Source organism: Teleopsis dalmanni, chromosome 1, assembly GCF_002237135.1.
Source record: "Teleopsis dalmanni isolate 2A chromosome 1, ASM223713v2, whole genome shotgun sequence".
In the NCBI taxonomy this organism is placed as follows: domain Eukaryota; kingdom Metazoa; phylum Arthropoda; class Insecta; order Diptera; family Diopsidae; genus Teleopsis; species Teleopsis dalmanni.
The window spans coordinates 200238293-200257802 of NC_051846.1; the positions used below are offsets into that span (position 1 = coordinate 200238293).

A 19510-nucleotide genomic window follows, 5' to 3' on the forward strand; every position below is an offset into this window, starting at 1 on the left:
TTAAAAATGTGTCATTTACTTTTAAAAGTTTCATGTCAGCTAAAGTCCAATTTTTTATTCAGTATTTAGTGCAATTTTGAAAAAAAAAATTATTATCAATTGAGTCAACAAATTTTTGAAATTTAAAATAGTATTTATTGAAACAAATAAAAATGTAAATATTAAAAAAATTTTTGTTTTTATGACAAACTAGGTCAGCAGAAAGTATCTAGAGCAATGTTTTCCGCAGTTTCAATTTACTTCACTCTTTTATGATATATAGGTTTAATTTTTCATAAAAATAAATAAATCAAAACATGACTATTATTAAATTGAAAGACATTTAAAGGAGGACCCAACAAGTGTTTTATTCAAGGTCTTCATAAAATCTTCGCCTAGTAACACATTCACATTCAGACTGTGATATCAGTGACGTGTTAAGTCATTGATCTTCCCTGGCCACAAGGCTCTTTATGATAAGAATATTTTGTGAGTGAGCTACATGTGAAAAACACGAGTAATTTTATTACCGTTTGTTAGAATATGGAAATGGAACTGTTGATATTTTAAAGCTTCAATAGGTTTACCAAAATGATAACAAGAGCTGATACCACATTCAGTAAAATAATTGTTTATTACTTAATTATTTTAATAAAAAAATGAGATTAATTCTTGAAATGTCTCAATTAAACTTACTCTTTTAACTCATAGAATAAGTATAAGTAATTACTTAGAGAAAACTATTAATTAATAGTAATTACTTATACTTATTCTGTGAGTTTAAAAAGTTAAAAGTTAAGGTAAATAATTACTTATTGGTATCTTGTCTGGACTGGATGGTAACGAAACAGTCAATAAGTTTACAAATGGAGGTGAATCACTTCCATCATAAAATCCTAAGCTTTTTGAGGGATACTCAATAATCTGACCGTATAAGAGAAGGCTTTTTTCGACTACAGACCAACCAGCCAAATCAATTTTCCTAGTCTAAATAGTCCTGAACTCAAACGATCACTGGGTATTGAGTGCACATATTCCTGTGAACTACCTGTTTTTAAAGATGAAGTACGTCGACACCCGAAGACTGTGATATGCAGAATAAAACTTTTTTATCACGCACCTTGTGATTAAAAAGAATTTTCTTCAGTATCTTTATTGATTTAGAAACAAGAGCCATTGTTAGGATTGTCAATAGTTTTAATTTGTCCAGATTGGCTAAGAAGACTCTCTCAAGTTGTACTTCAATAGAACTTGTAGTAATAATATTACGTATTTGTGTTGTTCGCGATATTTTTTTTGAAATTTTCTATAATTTCTAATGTGAATTCTACAATTTCTACTTTTTCTACTTATCAAAAACTTAACAATTTGTTCAAAAATCTGAAATATCCAAATATCACAAAAAATATATTCACAAAAATAAATAAAACAACAAATTTTCATTATTTTCCGGTCCGTTGCCATTCATTTCACCCCCAAACATCATCAAAATTTTATTTAAAATATCATTTACATTTTCAATATTATCATTGCTATGATTCGCCATCAATTTATACAAATGAAAAATATCATCAAATATAAAACGTATATATATCTGATAATATTTTTCAAGTACTACTCATAAAACATAGGTGTCGTAATAATCGAGATCATGCCCAGATATAAAGGACATATCTTCTAAAATATTAATAAGTTTCAAAGTTGTCTGTATAGGTCTAACACGTGGTATATTTAGTAATGTTTCATCCATATTCAATTCGTTTACTTCCACCAAGTTACCATTTACATCCAATTCAGGTTCATGAGTAGCAAGTATACCAGGCATATAGTTTAAGACAGTAACACCATTACGACCTTCTTCAGCAGCCATAGCACGAAAATACATATCACGAGCCTTTTTGCATGACCCCATCAATGAACTGTATACAATTGGTTTCACTTGTAGGCTTGAAGTTATATTGACACACAATTTTTTCACGCCATCGAAATGCATAAATCTTAGAAATTCCTGGTTTAAAGCTACAGGTGCGTAAAGATTCTCTTGAACATATAATTTCCAATCCTTAGCAATTTGTGGTTCTATTAATTTACTTGTGGCATTAAGTCCTTCATTATGTAGAATAAATGCCAATTCAAAGTCATCTACTATGTAATTGTTAACTGAGGCAGCAAGTATTTCTCTGAAAGTTGCTCCAGAAACTTTTTGCCAGTCGCCAATGTCACAGCAAACAATTTCCACATCGTTTTCAAGAAACTCCAACTCTTTTTTTAATTCCTGCAGATTCTCTTCAGAATCATCTATTAACACAGCTACGGAGCCTGCCTTGAATCGACGACACATTTCTATGGTTAAAGTTTTTCCCAAGGGATTCGATATGCCGCTTAATATAAAAAAGCAGCGTTTATATAAATCAAATCTTTTTGATGCCATAACTATTAAATTTCCTCTTCCTTTCTTTTTTACAAATAAGATTTAATAAAACAATTAGTGGCGTGTATATTCACTTTCGTATTTTCAACTGTACTAAGAAATGCAATTGTTTTTCTCTGCAAATCAACTTCCTATGTGAGGCGTGCGACATCTATCATGTCTACAGCACATTAAAGTGAAAACATGCCAAAGCATCTCTTATCTGTGTACTCAACGTGAAAATTGATAAGCTCTGTCCTGGTAGAAGCTGGTTGTTATCAATAAATAATATATTTAATACGAAACTGAAAACAATTCAACGAAATTTTTAACATTTTTTAAAAGTTTACACAAGGCTTTAGTAGTTTTATATATATGCATGTATATACATGTATGTACGTTTGTATTGAGCTGTGATATTTTCGATGCGACGAATGACTAATTGGATTTTACCAGTGAAAACATCGTGATCGACCTCATAGCATATCGTGAGATATTTCAATTTTTTAAAATATATCAAAGCAATCTTAATCCATGATCTACTTAAGGTAGATCAATCTTAATTTCACACTAATACACTCGTAAAAAGATTTATTTTTGTAGCCAAGGGTTATTTGAAGATCATAATATCTCTTAAATGTTACAAAAAAAATTGTTTTAAAAAATAATTTTTTTTTAATTGGAAAATATATCGGATTATATGTTTTTTTTTGTTTTTTCTCAGAAAAGAAAAAATTACATCTATATATGAATAGTCAACCTTTTATAAAAAACCATCCGAATTGTTTTGCCATATGTTTCGGTGGTCACCAAGGGCAGATATGAATAAAATTAGGAACATTTAAAAAAACTGTTTTATGTTATATCGTACTATATTTTATATATTAAAACCTCTATATAACGAAAAAGTCAAGTGTCCATCAAACGATAAGAATAATACTCAATTTATACTAGAGTCGTCATGGGTTTGTGGGGAATCAAGTCGTCTGGTTTTTATTAGAGGTTCTGTTGTTGGATCAAAAAATATTTTCTTAAATATTTTTTAATTAATCTTTGGAGAAAAGTTTGTATCAACTTCTTAAATATAAGGCGAAAATGTTTGATTTCTGAAGATAGAAAGAAAATAATTATAGTAACAACAGTACAATAGGTTTCTTAAAAGTCTGTTAGCGACACAAGATGGGAATAGTACTGAAAAGCAGTGAAGCATGTACAAAATATATAAAGATTTGGGCCCACACTTAAGTGTATATAACATAAAAATGATTAAAGCGCTTGAGACTCCATAATTCAAGAAATTGAAGAACGGCTCATCAATGAAGCTCCAATCATTTCTTAAGATGCCTATCACAAATCTATAATAACCATTTGGTATTGCTAGAGATTAATAGATTTATGTGCAGCTTACGTTTACTTAGATTAAGATGACTAATCATATGTAGAATTAAATCATATAATCATATTAAAATCATATAACATGATCAAACAATGTCATACATTTCTAAACTTAATATTTTTGGATACACTTATAATTGTAATATAGAGGTAGATTAAAGTAATTACTAAGCTACTAATTACCGACAAACAAGCAGACGGATAATGCTGAATCAATTCTTCTCGTTTAGGTAATCAAGAATATATGTACATATTTAATAATGTATGTTATAGTTTGGTTCAATCATAAAGTATTGTATTTATTAAATATATAATAACAAATAAAAATAATTCTAAGATTAACATATGTATTGTGAAGCATATTAAATAATGCAAACAGATGATCAATACACGCTTTTATATTTATTTACCATCTGCATTTATCAATATTTAAAAGAATAATCTGTTTTCTTACACTCGGTTGCTATGTGATTCAAAATCATAACAACACTCCTACAATATTATCAGTAGAAATGTCTACGAATAAAATGAATAAGTTTTAATAATTAAACTGAGAATAGATTGCAGGAGGTCTCAATCTTTTAAATTTGTTTATCATAGTGTTGAAGCTTTAGAACTTAAGATTTATTAAGTGGACTTAATATTGATTTCAGTAATGTTGGATCATAATTTATAAATATATAATAAAATATATAATATATAAATAATAATAAAACTATGGTTGTGAATGAACCTAAAATTTTTCTTATAGCCGATTGTGTTTATAAATAAGAACTTCAATCATTATTCATTAAATAATAATTAGTCTTTTTTAAACTTCAAAGTACTTTTTTTTAGAAACCAACCCATTAACTCATAGATATTCTGGAAAATCTCCTCTGTTTTTTACGGTTCTTTTAAATATTCGACCAATATTCTTTAGAGCTATTAATTTTAATGGGCCGAATTTCGTTCCTGATATTTTAGTAAATCAATTTTTTAAACTCCCTAATAATTGCCTTCAAAAATAATTGCCTGTCAGATCTTTGCTTTGTCTCAAGATTTTATTCCGTACGGTAATCGAAATTCTTAGGCTAGACAAGATACTCAATATAAAGGCTTTATTAGAATGATAACTGCTCAAGCGGTAAGAACGGATACAGTATCAATGGTATAGGTAAAATATGAAAATGTGTTCTATGCCAACCAGTCCAATCTAACTTAAGTATATAGTTGATGAATATAGAAAATTTTGAATGTAATGGGAATATTTTAATATTTAAAATGCAGACTTTTATAGTAGCAAACTATAATTTCAATAATTCATTGGTTTATCTACTTTTATGTGATTAATCGTTACCTTCCGATATCATTCAGAAAAACTTTTTACCTTTTTATTTACAACATGATTTGCTTAGAAAAACTAATAAGCAATCTATGTATATTTTCAGATATTTAAATTTTAAAGTTATAAGGGCAGGACCAAAGAATACCGAAGATATTCTTTGGGTAGGACAGTGACAGCAATTATATACACTATCTTGTTCTTGTTCAATACTGCAGCTTCAATAAAAAGAATGACTTATGGAATTATTTTAACGACATGCTGGTTAGTTAGAAAATATTATGTTGCTTTTCCCCTAACAGAACTATTTGAATTATCGTTCTTTTTTTCTATAATTGATTAGGTCGTTTTCTAACTGACTTACATCTTACATCTTAAAACTACTTTCCAACCCCCATTAGCTTGTTGGGCGAATTTTTTTACTTACTCGTTGCTTTAGCGACGTTAAGGGATTGCCTTAAACTTCTGTACTCTAAAGAATATTACTCGATATGCTCAATTTAAGTAAATAGTAAACAGTGTTGCTTATAGGAATGTTATTGTGCCTTGATATTCAGACTTCTGTTTTGGTAAGCATTATACGTAACTAGTATATGTATTTCATTTTCTGAGTTCAAAAACGTATTATATATTGAATTTTATTTAAATTTTATTGTAATTAAAATCAAGTTTTTCGTTTTTTTAAATATCTCAATGCGTTTGTTGACTTAAGTATTTTACTTTTGCACACATGTAACCTACCACAACACCCCTCTTTTACGGTACACTGAATCTCTGAATTTATAATTTGGTAAGCAAGAGTGCGAGCTTATCAAAGCTTTGTGAATTGATAAAAAGAGAGCGAAGCAACAAAAATAAATTCAATTCAGGCGATTTATGAATCAGCGTTGAGAAAATGCGCGGATTTGGTCCGGATTTGTATTGAATAGCGATGGGAGAAGTGGAGAGGTATTTACTCCAACTGCACAAAAGCACAGATGGTTTTCAGTAGTCGCTCAGCGGTGATTCTGTATTGCAACAAGTGTTTAGTATAGAATTTTTTTTTGAATTAACTTGATATCAAAAAAAAAAAAACATGGTATTAGACTTGGAACAGAAAACTTATTTTCTAATCACAGGTGCCTCACGTGGTATTGGACAAACCATGGCCATACAAATTGCAGCAAAGCTGAAAGCGGGTTCTGTTGTTGTATTGTTAGCACGAAGTGTCGATGGTTTAAATAAAACCAAACTTGCTATTGAAGCCTTGAAAAAAGATTTGAAAGTATGCATATTTTCAATTGATCTTACAAAGGCCAAAGAATCGGAGTTTGAAGAAATATTGCATCATTCGCTTAGTGATTCCGATGAAGAAGGTAAAAATTTTGAACGTGCCTTTATTATACACAACGCTGGCTCTGTTGGTGATGTCTCCAAACGTGCTGTTGATGTTTCAGACACCTCAGCCTGGACCGAATATTATCATTTGAACTTGTTTTCTACAGTTTCATTGAACTGCGAATTTTATCGAAAATTTATTGGTGTGCCCAAATTGGTGGTTAATTTGAGCTCAAAGTGTGGCATTGAGCCTTTTGCTTCAATGAGCTTTTATTGCTCCGGCAAAGCAGCTAGAGATATGTACTTTCGTGTTTTAGCTGTTGAGGAGACAAAAGACTCCATCGTACTTAATTACGCACCTGGTGCAATTGATACAGATATGACAGAATTGGTGCAAAAAGAAACTATTAATGAGGATCTTTCAGCGGCCTTTAAGCAACAGAGGGATACAAAAACAATGTTAACAACTACAGAAACTACTGCCAAATTTATAAGTATTTTGGAATCAGGAAACTTCAACTCAGGCGATCACGTTGATTATTGGGATTAATATTAATGTGAAATAAACAAAATATGAAAGCGAAGGTGCTTAGTAAGAAGGTGCTAGTTAGCTTATTTTCTTAATCGAAAGTCACAATTTTTTAATTCTTATAATGTAAACTTATTAAAATAAAGTTTTTTTTAATGGTTATTGGAAAATGTGATTTACAAAGAAAAAATTATTTACATTCAAATAAATAATTAAAAGAAATCCGCAGCTTTTAGGCGTTTTGTAGGAATATTTAACAAATCATCTGTCAAATATGTTTTGTCACTAATTTGTTTAGGTGTGTCCGTTGCGGATGAGGGAGTATTTGGATTGGTTACAGGTGTTTTGTGCGTTTGATTTGTTTTTACCATCGCTAGATGTGCTTTGGATTTTGTTTTTGCGATTGGTGTTCGTAATGGAGAAGGTGTCATGGACGGTGTACGCAAACCCAACTTAGTGGTTGCAAAACGACGTGCTGCAGGTGACATTGATGCTAATCTATCTATATTGTTACGTATGAGTGGTGAATTAATATTTTTTCTGGCTGTATCCATTGCACGCTGTTTTTGTGCACGCATTTTCTCTCCAACTTTTTCAGCCAATTCAAGCGCAATAGTTTCTCGTCGTGAGTTCTCATTTATTTTAAATGAGGGACCTGCATTTGAACGCACTGGCGTATCAGAGCCATCTAGACGAAATGGCGTTCCTTCTACTTCACCCCATGTCATTAATGGCGAAAATGCATCACCCGGTCTGGGCGAAGGTGTTTTTACTAAACTAAAACCCTTTATTTGTGGTGTTTGTTCTTTGCTTACTATTTTTCCATCGACACCAAATTTCTCACTTGTTGATGTGGCTTGACTAAGGGCTGCATTCGTAACAGTCTTCTGGCTTAATTCTTCATTGAATGGATTTACTGAAAGCCGTGTTGCATTGTGTTGTATAATTTGCTTCCGATTAACAGCTTCAACGCGTTCTGTTTCAGTCAGTTCCACACCATCTGGTATATACATAATAGAATTCATATTTTTATAGGTCCATGTTTCAATCTAAAAATAATTACTTAGTTAAAAATATATTTAAAATATTTGTGAGTACATACTTTTCTCATTGGATCTGGATCTTCAAATTGCTTTTCTATACTTGGCAAAGTAAGTGCACGTGCTAGTTTATCCGCAGAGATTTTTTCTTCATTGTATAGTACTGAAAACTTTTCGCGCAATTTTTGTTCTGCAGTATCAATAATTTCTTGAAAACTGTAATTATCTTCACTGGTATATGCTTGTAGAAATGAATCAAGTGAATGTTTATCTGACAAGGATTTTACACTATTTTCCAATTTATTTGATGATGTCGATAATGTAGATTTTGGTGTATCATTTCCATGTGACTCATTCCGTGGCGTATGTCCAATGTTACTAGTTGGTGTTTCAAAAGTATCTGGCGTCATAGCTGATAAGAAAAACATTTTTTTAATATTATAAATAATTATTATTGTTCCTAATGTTAATATAAATACTTACAACGACTTCGAGCTGTTGGTTGTCGTCCGCTGAATTTCGAGCGTATAATTTCCATTTGTGCATAATCCTTTCGTTCCAAAGCATCGAGATAATCATTTTGGGCACGTAATTTTTCCAAATCAGGAAAGAAATCTCTCTGTATAATTTTCGAAAGTTCCTATAAAAATAATAAAATAGTTTTAATAAATGAATATTTCACAACTAAGCCTTTTAACACACCTCTATGTACTTTTCCTCTGTTAGTATTTTTTGTTTTTTCTTCACTGTACCAATAGGCCGCTTAAATTCAACTAAAGCATTATCACGACTTTTTATATTTGCTACTGCTAAACTTCCTGGAGTTTTTGGAGTTTCAGACATTTTGTCTATAATAAACAAAAAACAAAAATTTCACTTTAACTTTTCGATTACAAATATCTACAGCTGACAATGACACATTGAAGTGCTGCCAAATCTCACGTGTATCCCAAGTTCCACATTCCACAACATTTATTTATTTTCAGTTCTAACGTATATTTGAAATATTTTATATAAAGAACAAATGACGTTCATACATGCTTAATATATATTTTTATATATATAGTTAATATATAGTGTTTAGAACACAATATTAAACTAAAAGACAATATATGTATGTCTTTTTGCTTACGCATTTATTTTAAAAATTGTAATTAATTTAAATTATATGCTTCTTCAACAATTCTTAATGTCAAATTATTATTAGAATTGTCTAAATATTAAATAATTATTTTAAGCAGTTTGTAATTTTAATTATACTTATTACATGGAAATATTTTCTTTAATAACGTTTAAAAATATAATTAATGACATTTTTGCTTAATTTTAGATATTGCTAAACTAATGATTAACTAATGATTAATAAATTTTGAGAAGTTCCATTTTGACTTAAAAGTGTTATGTTTTTGATTTCAAGCCCAGATATAATAATATATGTAATATATATGTACTGGATTTTTCTGAAATGTATTTTGAATTAGATTTAAACTTTAAACGGGTTAATGAACATTCTACTTACGCTGTATACGAGATGCTTGGTTTTAACTATGTGGTGAGTAAAATGCAAATTTAGAATTATAAAACAGTTATTCAACATACATTGATTTATATCATAGGGGAACTCTAAAATTTAGAATAACCAAATAAAAATGCAACCTTAAATTTAGTCAGATTAATATGCAGAAGGCAGAAGTAATACAGAAACTGTACTGAAGAACGAGACCAGTACAATAAGAAGAAATGTAAAGCCTACTACTCGCATTTATAATATAAATATCAATATAATTAATAAAATATCTAAAAACTTATTTTTTCATCTTTGATGACAAATGATCTAACCGCATTCTGTATTAGTAACTTGCGACAATCAGCCTGACTGATTGCCTGGCGTAGGCTTCAGCCAACTGACGGAGGCTACTGTATGCAGCCAAGGACTTTACGACAAGCTAACGACTTTTACGACAAGCTAAGAAAAAAATAAAGATAATTTGAAGTACTTTATTTTAACTTGCTTGTTTTAAGAAGTTTTCTCATCTTAATTTTTAGTATTATCTTAATGCTATTAGGTTAATAAGTATATTTTTCTTAAATGATATGAAAATTAATATAACTATGTTTTTAGTGACTCGCGGCACTGGAAACATAGTTTTTCGTAAACTTCTCTGTACTACAAACATCACAGTCGGTTAGTTGAATCAATTTTTAATAGAAACTAAACAATATTTCCAATTTTTAAAACTAACAATTTGGATTACATTTAGAAAGTTTTAAATCATTAATTTTTTAATAATAAAATTGTTACACAAATAACTCTAAATGTCTCAATATTGACGAGACTAATGTGCATCTGCTATGCTCCGAACTGCTGGTACTATATATTGTCTACAATATGAAGTGCATGTATTATGTGCTTGTAGGAACATATATGCGAATCACAAATCTTTTAACAGTTGGTAATAATATTCTCATAATTTTTGTTGTCCCTTTAATGTTTTTGAAAGTTGAAATATGCTTTCTAAATATTATTTTTTGTTTATGCTATTTTCGGAGTACTCCATAGGCTCTCCAACGATGAAGCGTACTTCACGACTAAATTGGGAGTCGCACATTTTAGGCGCTGCATTTTAATGGTTTTTATGCACACAACATCGTTGTCATCGATAACATTAATATACCGAACATTTCAACACTTCTGCAGAATGTTCATGTAGAAAATGACAAAGTCTGGAAGTTCTGTGAAGTTCTGTGAAGGCAGAGAACTAATAAACATTTGCAGCAAACGTGCCACCGATTTTTATAGCCTGCAACTTCCTATTTGGTTGATCACAACATAAATATTGAATAGTGCTTGTATGGGAGATTGGGAGAGGAGTGCGGTTTAATTACGAATTTTTATTTGTGCTTGAATTTGAATTACGCGCTCAATTTCCTATGAATCAAGACTGAGCGGCGTCAATCGTTTTAATTGCTGACATTGTCGTATTTCGAACGAGTTGGTCGCCAATCTTGGTGCGCACAGATAACGTTGGCGTATGATGCTGCGTTAATTGATGAGCTGCAGTAAATGAATGGAAAAGTAATTTATTATTTGAGTAATGATATTAACGAGAAAATGAAAACAATTAAATTTAATACAAAAATTTGTTAATATTCCCTGCGGTATTAATTTGGGGTAGGCAAATTCATCTGTGAGCAAAATTTAATACTTGCTGTGGCAAAAGAAATTACTCATCGGTTAAAGATACACAATTGAAATGTTGCTTGAACTTTTATTCATAAGAAAGTAGCACGAAAATCAATATTTTAATATAGTCATTTATATGCAGACACACAAATTTCAGAATATTAATAAAAAATTTAATCTTAATGTGAGCAAATTTTATGATGATGTGTGTTTGGCGATATCCAGAACAGCTATATGGTCAGCCCAAGGGTTTACTTGATTAACACAACCAAAAGGAATTGAAAAATTTTTTACGATCACCACCAATTTCTATTCAGAATAGATTTCTTTTCATATCCTTTTTAGCCGTCTAGATACTGCAACCCTCTGGAGAAGACTGTATGCTGTAACGTTGACATGTGTTTTCAAACGCTGTTTGTGAGCAACGGCATACCTTTTAGCCATGTCGTCGATTGTTGGCAGGCCAAAGTCACGGTGGAGATCACTGTTTCTAATGTAGTATGGAGCATTTACGATGTAACGTAATGTTTTATTTTGAAAGCGCTGGATAGCGGGATGGATTTCTTTTCATATGACATAAAACTCAAACAAAACATTTATTAATAAATAGACAATTAAATCTATATGGTAATTAAAACAATTTCTTTTGGATTTGAAAATTTTCTCCCTATCATCACCATTTTCTATTCGAAATGGATTTCTTTTCATATGACATGAGACATATGACATATCTGTACTGTCCTCAATGTGATATAAGCAACAAACTATTATCTATTTATAATCAAATCAATTAATTAATTTAAATCATGTATCTATAAAAATTAAATGAGTATCAATGAATTAAAAATTAAGTCTACATAAACTTAAATAAAATCCTTTAATTCTTAAAATAAGTGTCGTATTATTCTTACTGTATTCAAGAAAAAGCCATAAATTGCAACAATTTGTGTCATAAAACACATATTTATATATATTTGCCTTTTATGCCTCATAAAATATTGCATACTTCTCACTTATTTACATCACACCATTACATCAATGGCCACATCAACAGCTTTCAAGGCATGTAAGTCAGCGAGAAGCAGGGAAGTACAAGCTTAACATTTAAAATCGCGAAATGTTGTCAACAGCGTTCACTTATGTTAAGTGCGTGAAAAATTTGCTTTATTAGTAATTCACCTTAAGTAGTCACTGAGTAAATCTAGTAAAATTGTTTTTCATATATTTAAAATAAAAACTTATGTGCAATATATTGTAATGATCAACTTTTATATTATCAAATGTATTTATGTATGTAAATTCTTAAGCAGTATTATGCGATCAACTAAACGAAAAGGGATTTTGAGTTTTTACCGCTTGGAAATACGAGTACGGAATCATGTGTTTGTGCTTCATATACTCCTACATAATGAGTCCACTTGAAATGTGAACAAAGGTAATATATGTATGCCTGAAAAGGGGAAACCATAACAAAAAGGCGTTACTCACTTGAATCGAAAACATCAAAGATTACTCAGTTCGATCCACTTGAACTTGGAAGAAAAAATAGTTTACAGATGCCATCAATAGAACATTTTTTTCTTGTCAAACTATTATACAATATCAAATTTTAAATTTGAGCGACAAAACTATTGACGGTTGTATTTATTTTTCAGATAAGCTATTGAAATATGTATGCATTTGTAAAGGATAAAGTCAGTTTATACATCAATGTTCAATAATATTATTGTGGTATCTATATATTTATCTATATATTTTTTATTGCTTATCAAAACATTTACAGTCAATTTTTTTTCAATACCTTAGCATAACCTTTACTAGATGATTACTAAATAATAGTTTAAGCGATGATTTTACAGTTATAACTTAAGTCTAAAATCTCACAAAATACTTATTTAAATTTTATTTAAAAATTATTTTTTTTTTAAATTTGCTTACCTTGGACATATATGTCCTATAGTGATTTTGGTTTCAGGCTTTTAAAGAACAATTCACACGATAACATTACAGATAGCACAAAACCTGGCTGTAAGAAAACTAAGATTCCATGGTATATAAGAACTACAGACATACACAGAGATCTAAGGATCGACTCAGTGAAAAAATATATCAGAGACAGAGCCCTAAAATTATTCTCAAAAGTTGATACACTGCCTAACCCCGCCCTAACAAACCTCAAGTCGTTATACCTAGTCTAGTGTGGGGCAGGGGTAAGCTTCCCAGCCACAAAAGAGTAAAAGTACGCAATAGCACTAACTCAAGAAACCACAACAACGATAACATAGTAACTAAATCTCAAATAAAAAATAAAAACGAAGAACTAAGACACAATCAAAAGCACAGTGTGTAGAACTTTCTATAGCCAATAAAAATCATAAATTGATGGCAAGCATCAACAGATCCAGGTCCTAGATGAGTTGTTATGCCTAGAATGATCATGCAATTTATAGTTAAGTATATCTAAAAATATTTATAAAAGTATTTATTTTTGTAACGTTAAAAACAAAGGTAAAGAGATATCGCTTTACGCTTTTAAGATAATTAATATTTTTTATTATAAGCATATTTTAGAACTAGGCTCTTTGTTGATTGCGGACTGTAAAGGTTTTAACATTTGTATTATATTTTTTATTATACTTCGCTCGTAAATCTATCAAATAAGTGTGAACAAAGATTATATTATTTGCATAATACAAAATTATGATAGACGTAATTTTTTAGTGCAAATGCGGGATGGTTTATCAAATAGATAATAAACTATATTATTTATTTTTATCAGTTTCACATACTTGAAATAAAACTGTTATTGTCTCTTTAATATCTATATAATAAAATTGGATAAATAAATTTTATAATAAAATAAGTCAATTTAATCGGTCAATATGGATAGCTATTTCATAGAGGATATACTATATTTATTAAAGAGCATTATTTAAAAGTTAAAATATAATATCTGTAGTCTATATATCACATATTGTAATTAGATAATTATGTTGTGTATTATAATAAAATTGGTCTCTACATAATCTGCTTAATATGTTTCTGGTTTTTAGGAAATAATCTGGGACCATTACCATTCACAGAACCATTACATGAAATTATGCGTTTATCGAGTGTTTACCTTAATAACCATATTTGACTCTAGATATCTTAGTATGCTACATTGTCTTGTTGAAACCAAAGCTGTGCAAATTACTGTATAGCACTATGTACTGCACCGTTCCAACCGATTAAAAAATCATACGAATGATATTAACTGCCAAAAAAGTACACCAAAGTCTTTTGCACATTGATATATCAAAACGACCTGAATATAAATGAACAGTCATTTGTCAAAATAGTTGCCAATAAAAACATTGTTAGAAAGTGAATTGTTGCGTCACAATCAGTAAGATTTATTTTGAAATGTCCCAGTAGAAACATATCGCTGCGAGATATGGAGATTAACAGAAACTGAAGCAAGCAAAATAGCAATATTTGAAAGGAAAATACTCAGAAAAATGTTTGGATGTATCGCATAAGATACAACCACTAGCTAGAACGGCTAGCTAAAGGTGATACAATCAACAAATTTATGAAAAAGCAGCGATTAAGCTATTGGACAATGTGATAAGAATGCCGGATATAAGAGTAACGCTAATGATTCATGAGAACGTAGTAGGACCCAGCAGAAGAGAGCGAAAAAAAAATTATGGAAAGACAGTGTGTAGCAGGACTTAGAAGATATGAACATAAGAAATTAGAAAACAAAGACAAAAAACAGAGAATAATGGAAGACTGTTGTTAAAGAGGCTTAGATCCTCCATAGATTTTAAAATCTATGGAGAAAATATTCCAACATAACACAGATCCAAAGTAAAACTATTGACAGGTCTTTTCATATTCTCGTGTTTAAGTTCTAAAATGTCCGTCGGTTCAATGAAAGATATATAAAAATAACTAACCGTTAATAATCGTAACATAGGATACCAATGAGAAAATGGGTAACATTTGACTCCGCTTTCTATACTTTATTTGATGTTATATTAATATAAAAAAAATTAATGAAAAATAATCCATTATTTCAACTAGTTTCAAATTTTCCAGACATTCCATTAATTATTAGTATTATTATTATTATTAATTATTAATATAAAAAAAATTAATGAAAAATAATCCATTATTTCAACTATTTTCAAATTTTCCAGACATTCCATTAATTAAATGACTTGTCATAAAACGTAGCGCCTCTTGTGTTCTTTATGAAACAGTATCATCTCAACATGAGTTACCATTTCACTAAGATTAGCTAAAAAAAACTCCTGAATAAGTAAAAAGTTTCAATACTTTTGGAGCTGTCATGTGAAACTTTGCTTGGAAATGATAAAAAAAATTCCTAGGCGCTTCCTACTAATTTAAACAAATTCAAAATACCAATTTTCTGTTCACTTTGTTTACAAGGCGAGTCAGTGAAGATCTGATACAGTGTCAGCCTTTATCCAGGACCTACCACACTGTATTACAGTGGCATCAAAACAATTATTTGGCGTGTGCACCGCAGGGTGCCGCTTGGACACTTGAGAGTGTTCACCGGAGTAAATGTATGCCTTCAGTGCCGTAAGTCGTGTGTGACAAATGACGCTCGGTTAAATAAACAAATCTGTTTACACTCAAACTACGATTTATGGGACAACATTTCCAAAAAATATGATTTTGGTACGAAATTTAATTGGAGACAAATTTTATTTAATTTATTTTTATTTTTTTAAAATTGCGTACATTTCAAAATATTTAGGGGTTGAGAGGAAATGATGAGCTATAAATTTTGTGCGTTTGTTTTTCTAATATTTTTCTTGAATATTTTTTGTCGATTTATGCAAAGAACGAGAGTGTCATAATAATATTTATCCATAATAGAAATAGACAATGTCATCTGATTAACTAATTTAAGGCTTTTCTGAAAGCGTTTATTTTATAAATATTTTCTGTGAATTTTGATATTCAGTATTTATAAGATTTTTTGTGTATTTATTAATGAAATTGTTTATAAATGATTTTTAGTTCAAATAAGCCAAATCAGCACTATTTATTAATTCATAGAGGAAGTATATTTAAGTAATATATCACATTTTTACTAATGATCTTTCTGGCTCTACTTTATATCTTAATTATACTATTCTTAGCTTCGTGCTCATTGCTAGGAATATTGTGACATTTAATATTATTTCGTCTTTAAACGATTTGTTATAGTTGTCAATCATCTTCTTTGACAGGTTTTAAAACAGAACTTACCTTTGACGATAATCCGATACTATTTAATTTAAAATACTATGTTCATATATTCTCCTTAAAAATATTCTTTTTTCGTTTTGTATGAAAAGTTTGTGCTTCAAATAGATATATTTTTTTTGGTATTTAAAAAGGAATGATTTGTGGCATTTTGAATACTTTATAAATTTAAAAAAATTTTAAACTGTTATAACCATCTATTAATTGGAAAACATTTTTCTCTAACTCTTTTCATTAATATATTATAATAACTAATGATAGACAAATATATATTTTATACCGCAAACAAATGCTATGATGTTCAAAATTCCTAGCATATACGAAAGCCCACTCAAGTACTTATAACAGTTCGTTGTGATACTACGGATAAAAAAGTTGTTTCTGCGTCAGACCAAGATGACCACCAAATCAACTATAAAGGCCAAAGCGATCTATACATGGAAAAGGTCGAAAAGAATAGACACAACCTAACAAGTTAATAAACTTGTCAACATTCCTAATTTGAAAGCATGACAGCCCTGTTAGCTTGGTGAGCAAAGGAGCTCAAAGATACTACATCTACAGCTGACCACAGAAGAGCACTGACACTCTTGATGAAACATGATAAACGTAATTATGGGGTAGACCAAGTCTCAGCGCATGTATTCCTTACACGTAGTAATCTGCCATCATCGATATTGTAGCTCTTAGCTAGTAGTTTGACGTTGAACTTCATTTATCCAGACTTTTTAAGCTATTTCTAATACGATCATTCAATACTTTTCATTTGTTTGTTAATTACAATCATTAATATCAGGGCTGTTCAGAGCAGATGCAATCGCGGGCCAATACAAGTCACTATACAGATTGGAGGGCCGCAGAAATAAATACATACGTTCATAATTCTTTTCGACAAATATTAAAATACGGTTATAATGTTAAATTTAGTTTTATAAATTTATCAATTTAAATTCATTTATTTGGTATGCAATAAAAATAAAATAATGTAGTTTTACCAGTATACCAAAAGAAAATTTGAGTAATTGTAGCAGATTAAAAACATCTCGCGGGCCGCATAAATATTAGCGGCGATCCGTATGCGGTCCCTATAAATATTATAAGGTTTAATTTAATTTGAATGTAATATAAATTTAATTAATGCAGTGATCACAAATTATTTGATCAAAAAAAAATTATTGTTTACTCCTTTTGAGATAAACCACGCCTGCGATACAAATTATTTTAGTTTTCCTCATCTTGCCTTAAATTTTTAGTATAAATCAAATAATTTGTTTATATTAACCACGCACACGCCTGCCTGCTTCTAATTAAATTCTGTTTCGAAATCGGAAGGTGTTCTGTTTCTTCAGTTCCTCCATAAAATCACTAGAAAAACATTGTGCGTACGTATTCATATGCATTGTTTATGGTACTAAGAATGCACAGGTTCTCTGCCAAGAAGACATTCATTATTATCTCAAGTGATTTAATTATAAACAATGCATTTTAAACGTACACTTTAAGATTAAATACATCAGCTATAGATTAACCAATCGTGAATATTAGCGGCCATTTTTGTTTCAAAATTTAGAAATTAAGTTTTATGTGGCAACAACAATATAGGTATACTAAAATTTTGTTTTATATATGACTTTTTTTTTTTTTGGTTTTGATAACAATAATTTCTCATATAGTCAATTTATTTCCGATTGACGGCGAAAGCCATAATCGTATAAGGATAAATAAGAATCTAGTTATGTCAATTAAGTTAAGTTTTTCTTATTTTTTCTTATAATTATTTATAATATTTATGTTTTATATATTATACATTATTGAAAATGTATGAATTTATTTTGTAAATGTAAATATAACCTACATATACAAAAATAGTCAATTTATTACAATACATACAAATTGAAATACATAGTATAATCGACGGAATTTTAGCGCACACAGCAAAGGCAAACCCACCCGACTTTTCTAAGAACAGAAGAGCATCTACACTGCAATAAAAACCGGGATATATTTTTGAAAAGTCAATCAATTAAACGCGAAAGAGAATTACCTAAAATATTATAGAAGTCATGAAGCATCACAGAATACAGAATAATATAGAAGTTTAAGAGTAACATAACTAACCTACAACTTTATTTTTAAAAATTGATTACGTACAATTGATTGATTACTTACTTAAAAATTGATTACTTCATAAAAAAAACTATAACTTTAAATAGATACTTAAATAGATGTATGCTTAACAAAGCATATTTTTTTCTTAACTTTTACAAAGAAATCCTATATAGATCCTCTATAAATCTTATATATAAATATAGAAATCCTGCAATGGTACCAAACAAAAACTTGAAGAAATACGGTAAAAATCCATGGTATGTATGAAATCTCTCCATTCAGCAAAATTCATAAATCTAGTAACAGATATAAAAGAAGTCTTATTCGATATCCCGATATCCTGGTATCCTGCTAACTCTGAAATTTTTAAACAATAACCGGTATATAAGTATGTAAGTTCATGTTTCCGTCCCACCTAATAGAGTTTAAGTAAATTTGATAAAAATTAGGTACAACAGTAGTAAATATTTTTTTTTACTACAATAACTAAAATTTTTCTATGTAAATTCAATAATAATTGATTTGTATGGAAATCAATTATTTCTATAATTGTTTTATTTAAAAAAAATTTCTTAAATATAGTTATGAATTAGTCAAACCAATAACCGAAAACCACCGCAGAAAGAATGACAGAATTTGACAGAAAGAATGACAGAATTTGCTCTCAAGGCAGAGCAAAAGATCCGGACGTTCATACAACACAAGCCAGAGATAAATTTAAGTAGAGCTACGACTTTATAAGAGAAAACATGAAATATAGTTACGCGATGGGTTTAATGGAAATGTTTAGTTATGACTCTACTTCTCTTGTAAGACTTATGAAGATATATAATTAAAACGTACGATGAATCTCACATTTTAATAGATACGATATATATGAAAAAAATTATTCATTTGTCCTAGCGCTTAAATAAAAACAATTAAATAAAATTTTAGTATTTTTAAAATTTATTTC

At 29.6% G+C, this 19510-nt stretch overlaps 4 protein-coding genes across 6 annotated transcripts in view; 2 read left to right on the plus strand and 2 right to left on the minus strand.

The window, feature by feature from the left end:
• LOC119671269 (zinc finger CCCH domain-containing protein 13-like) overlaps positions 1–19510 on the plus strand; it is a 379289-nt gene that overhangs the window by 177390 nt on the left and 182389 nt on the right. The window lies entirely within an intron of this gene.
• Positions 1433–2590, minus strand: LOC119671279 (sepiapterin reductase-like). The gene has a single exon (XM_038081848.1). The coding sequence runs from the start codon at positions 2408–2410 to the stop codon at positions 1598–1600; it is 813 nt and encodes a 270-aa protein (XP_037937776.1). The 5' UTR covers positions 2411–2590; the 3' UTR covers positions 1433–1597.
• Positions 5800–7106, plus strand: LOC119671281 (sepiapterin reductase-like). The gene has a single exon (XM_038081851.1). It carries the CDS (start codon positions 6184–6186, stop codon positions 6973–6975), a length of 792 nt encoding a protein of 263 aa, XP_037937779.1. The 5' UTR covers positions 5800–6183; the 3' UTR covers positions 6976–7106.
• On the minus strand, positions 7117–9666 carry LOC119671275 (splicing factor ESS-2 homolog). Of its 3 annotated transcripts, none has more exons than XM_038081834.1 (5): positions 9594–9666; positions 8697–8842; positions 8478–8634; positions 8057–8406; positions 7117–8003 (listed from the first exon to the last, which is right to left on the minus strand). In XM_038081834.1, the coding sequence occupies exons 2-5, from the start codon at positions 8835–8837 to the stop codon at positions 7167–7169; spliced, it is 1485 nt and encodes a 494-aa protein (XP_037937762.1). In that variant the 5' UTR covers positions 8838–8842; positions 9594–9666; the 3' UTR covers positions 7117–7166. The 3 variants fall into 3 exon arrangements, with proteins under 3 accessions (XP_037937762.1, XP_037937764.1, XP_037937761.1); XM_038081836.1 differs by lacking the exon at positions 9594–9666 and adding an exon at positions 8937–8995; XM_038081833.1 differs by lacking the exon at positions 9594–9666 and having other exon boundaries at positions 8697–8918.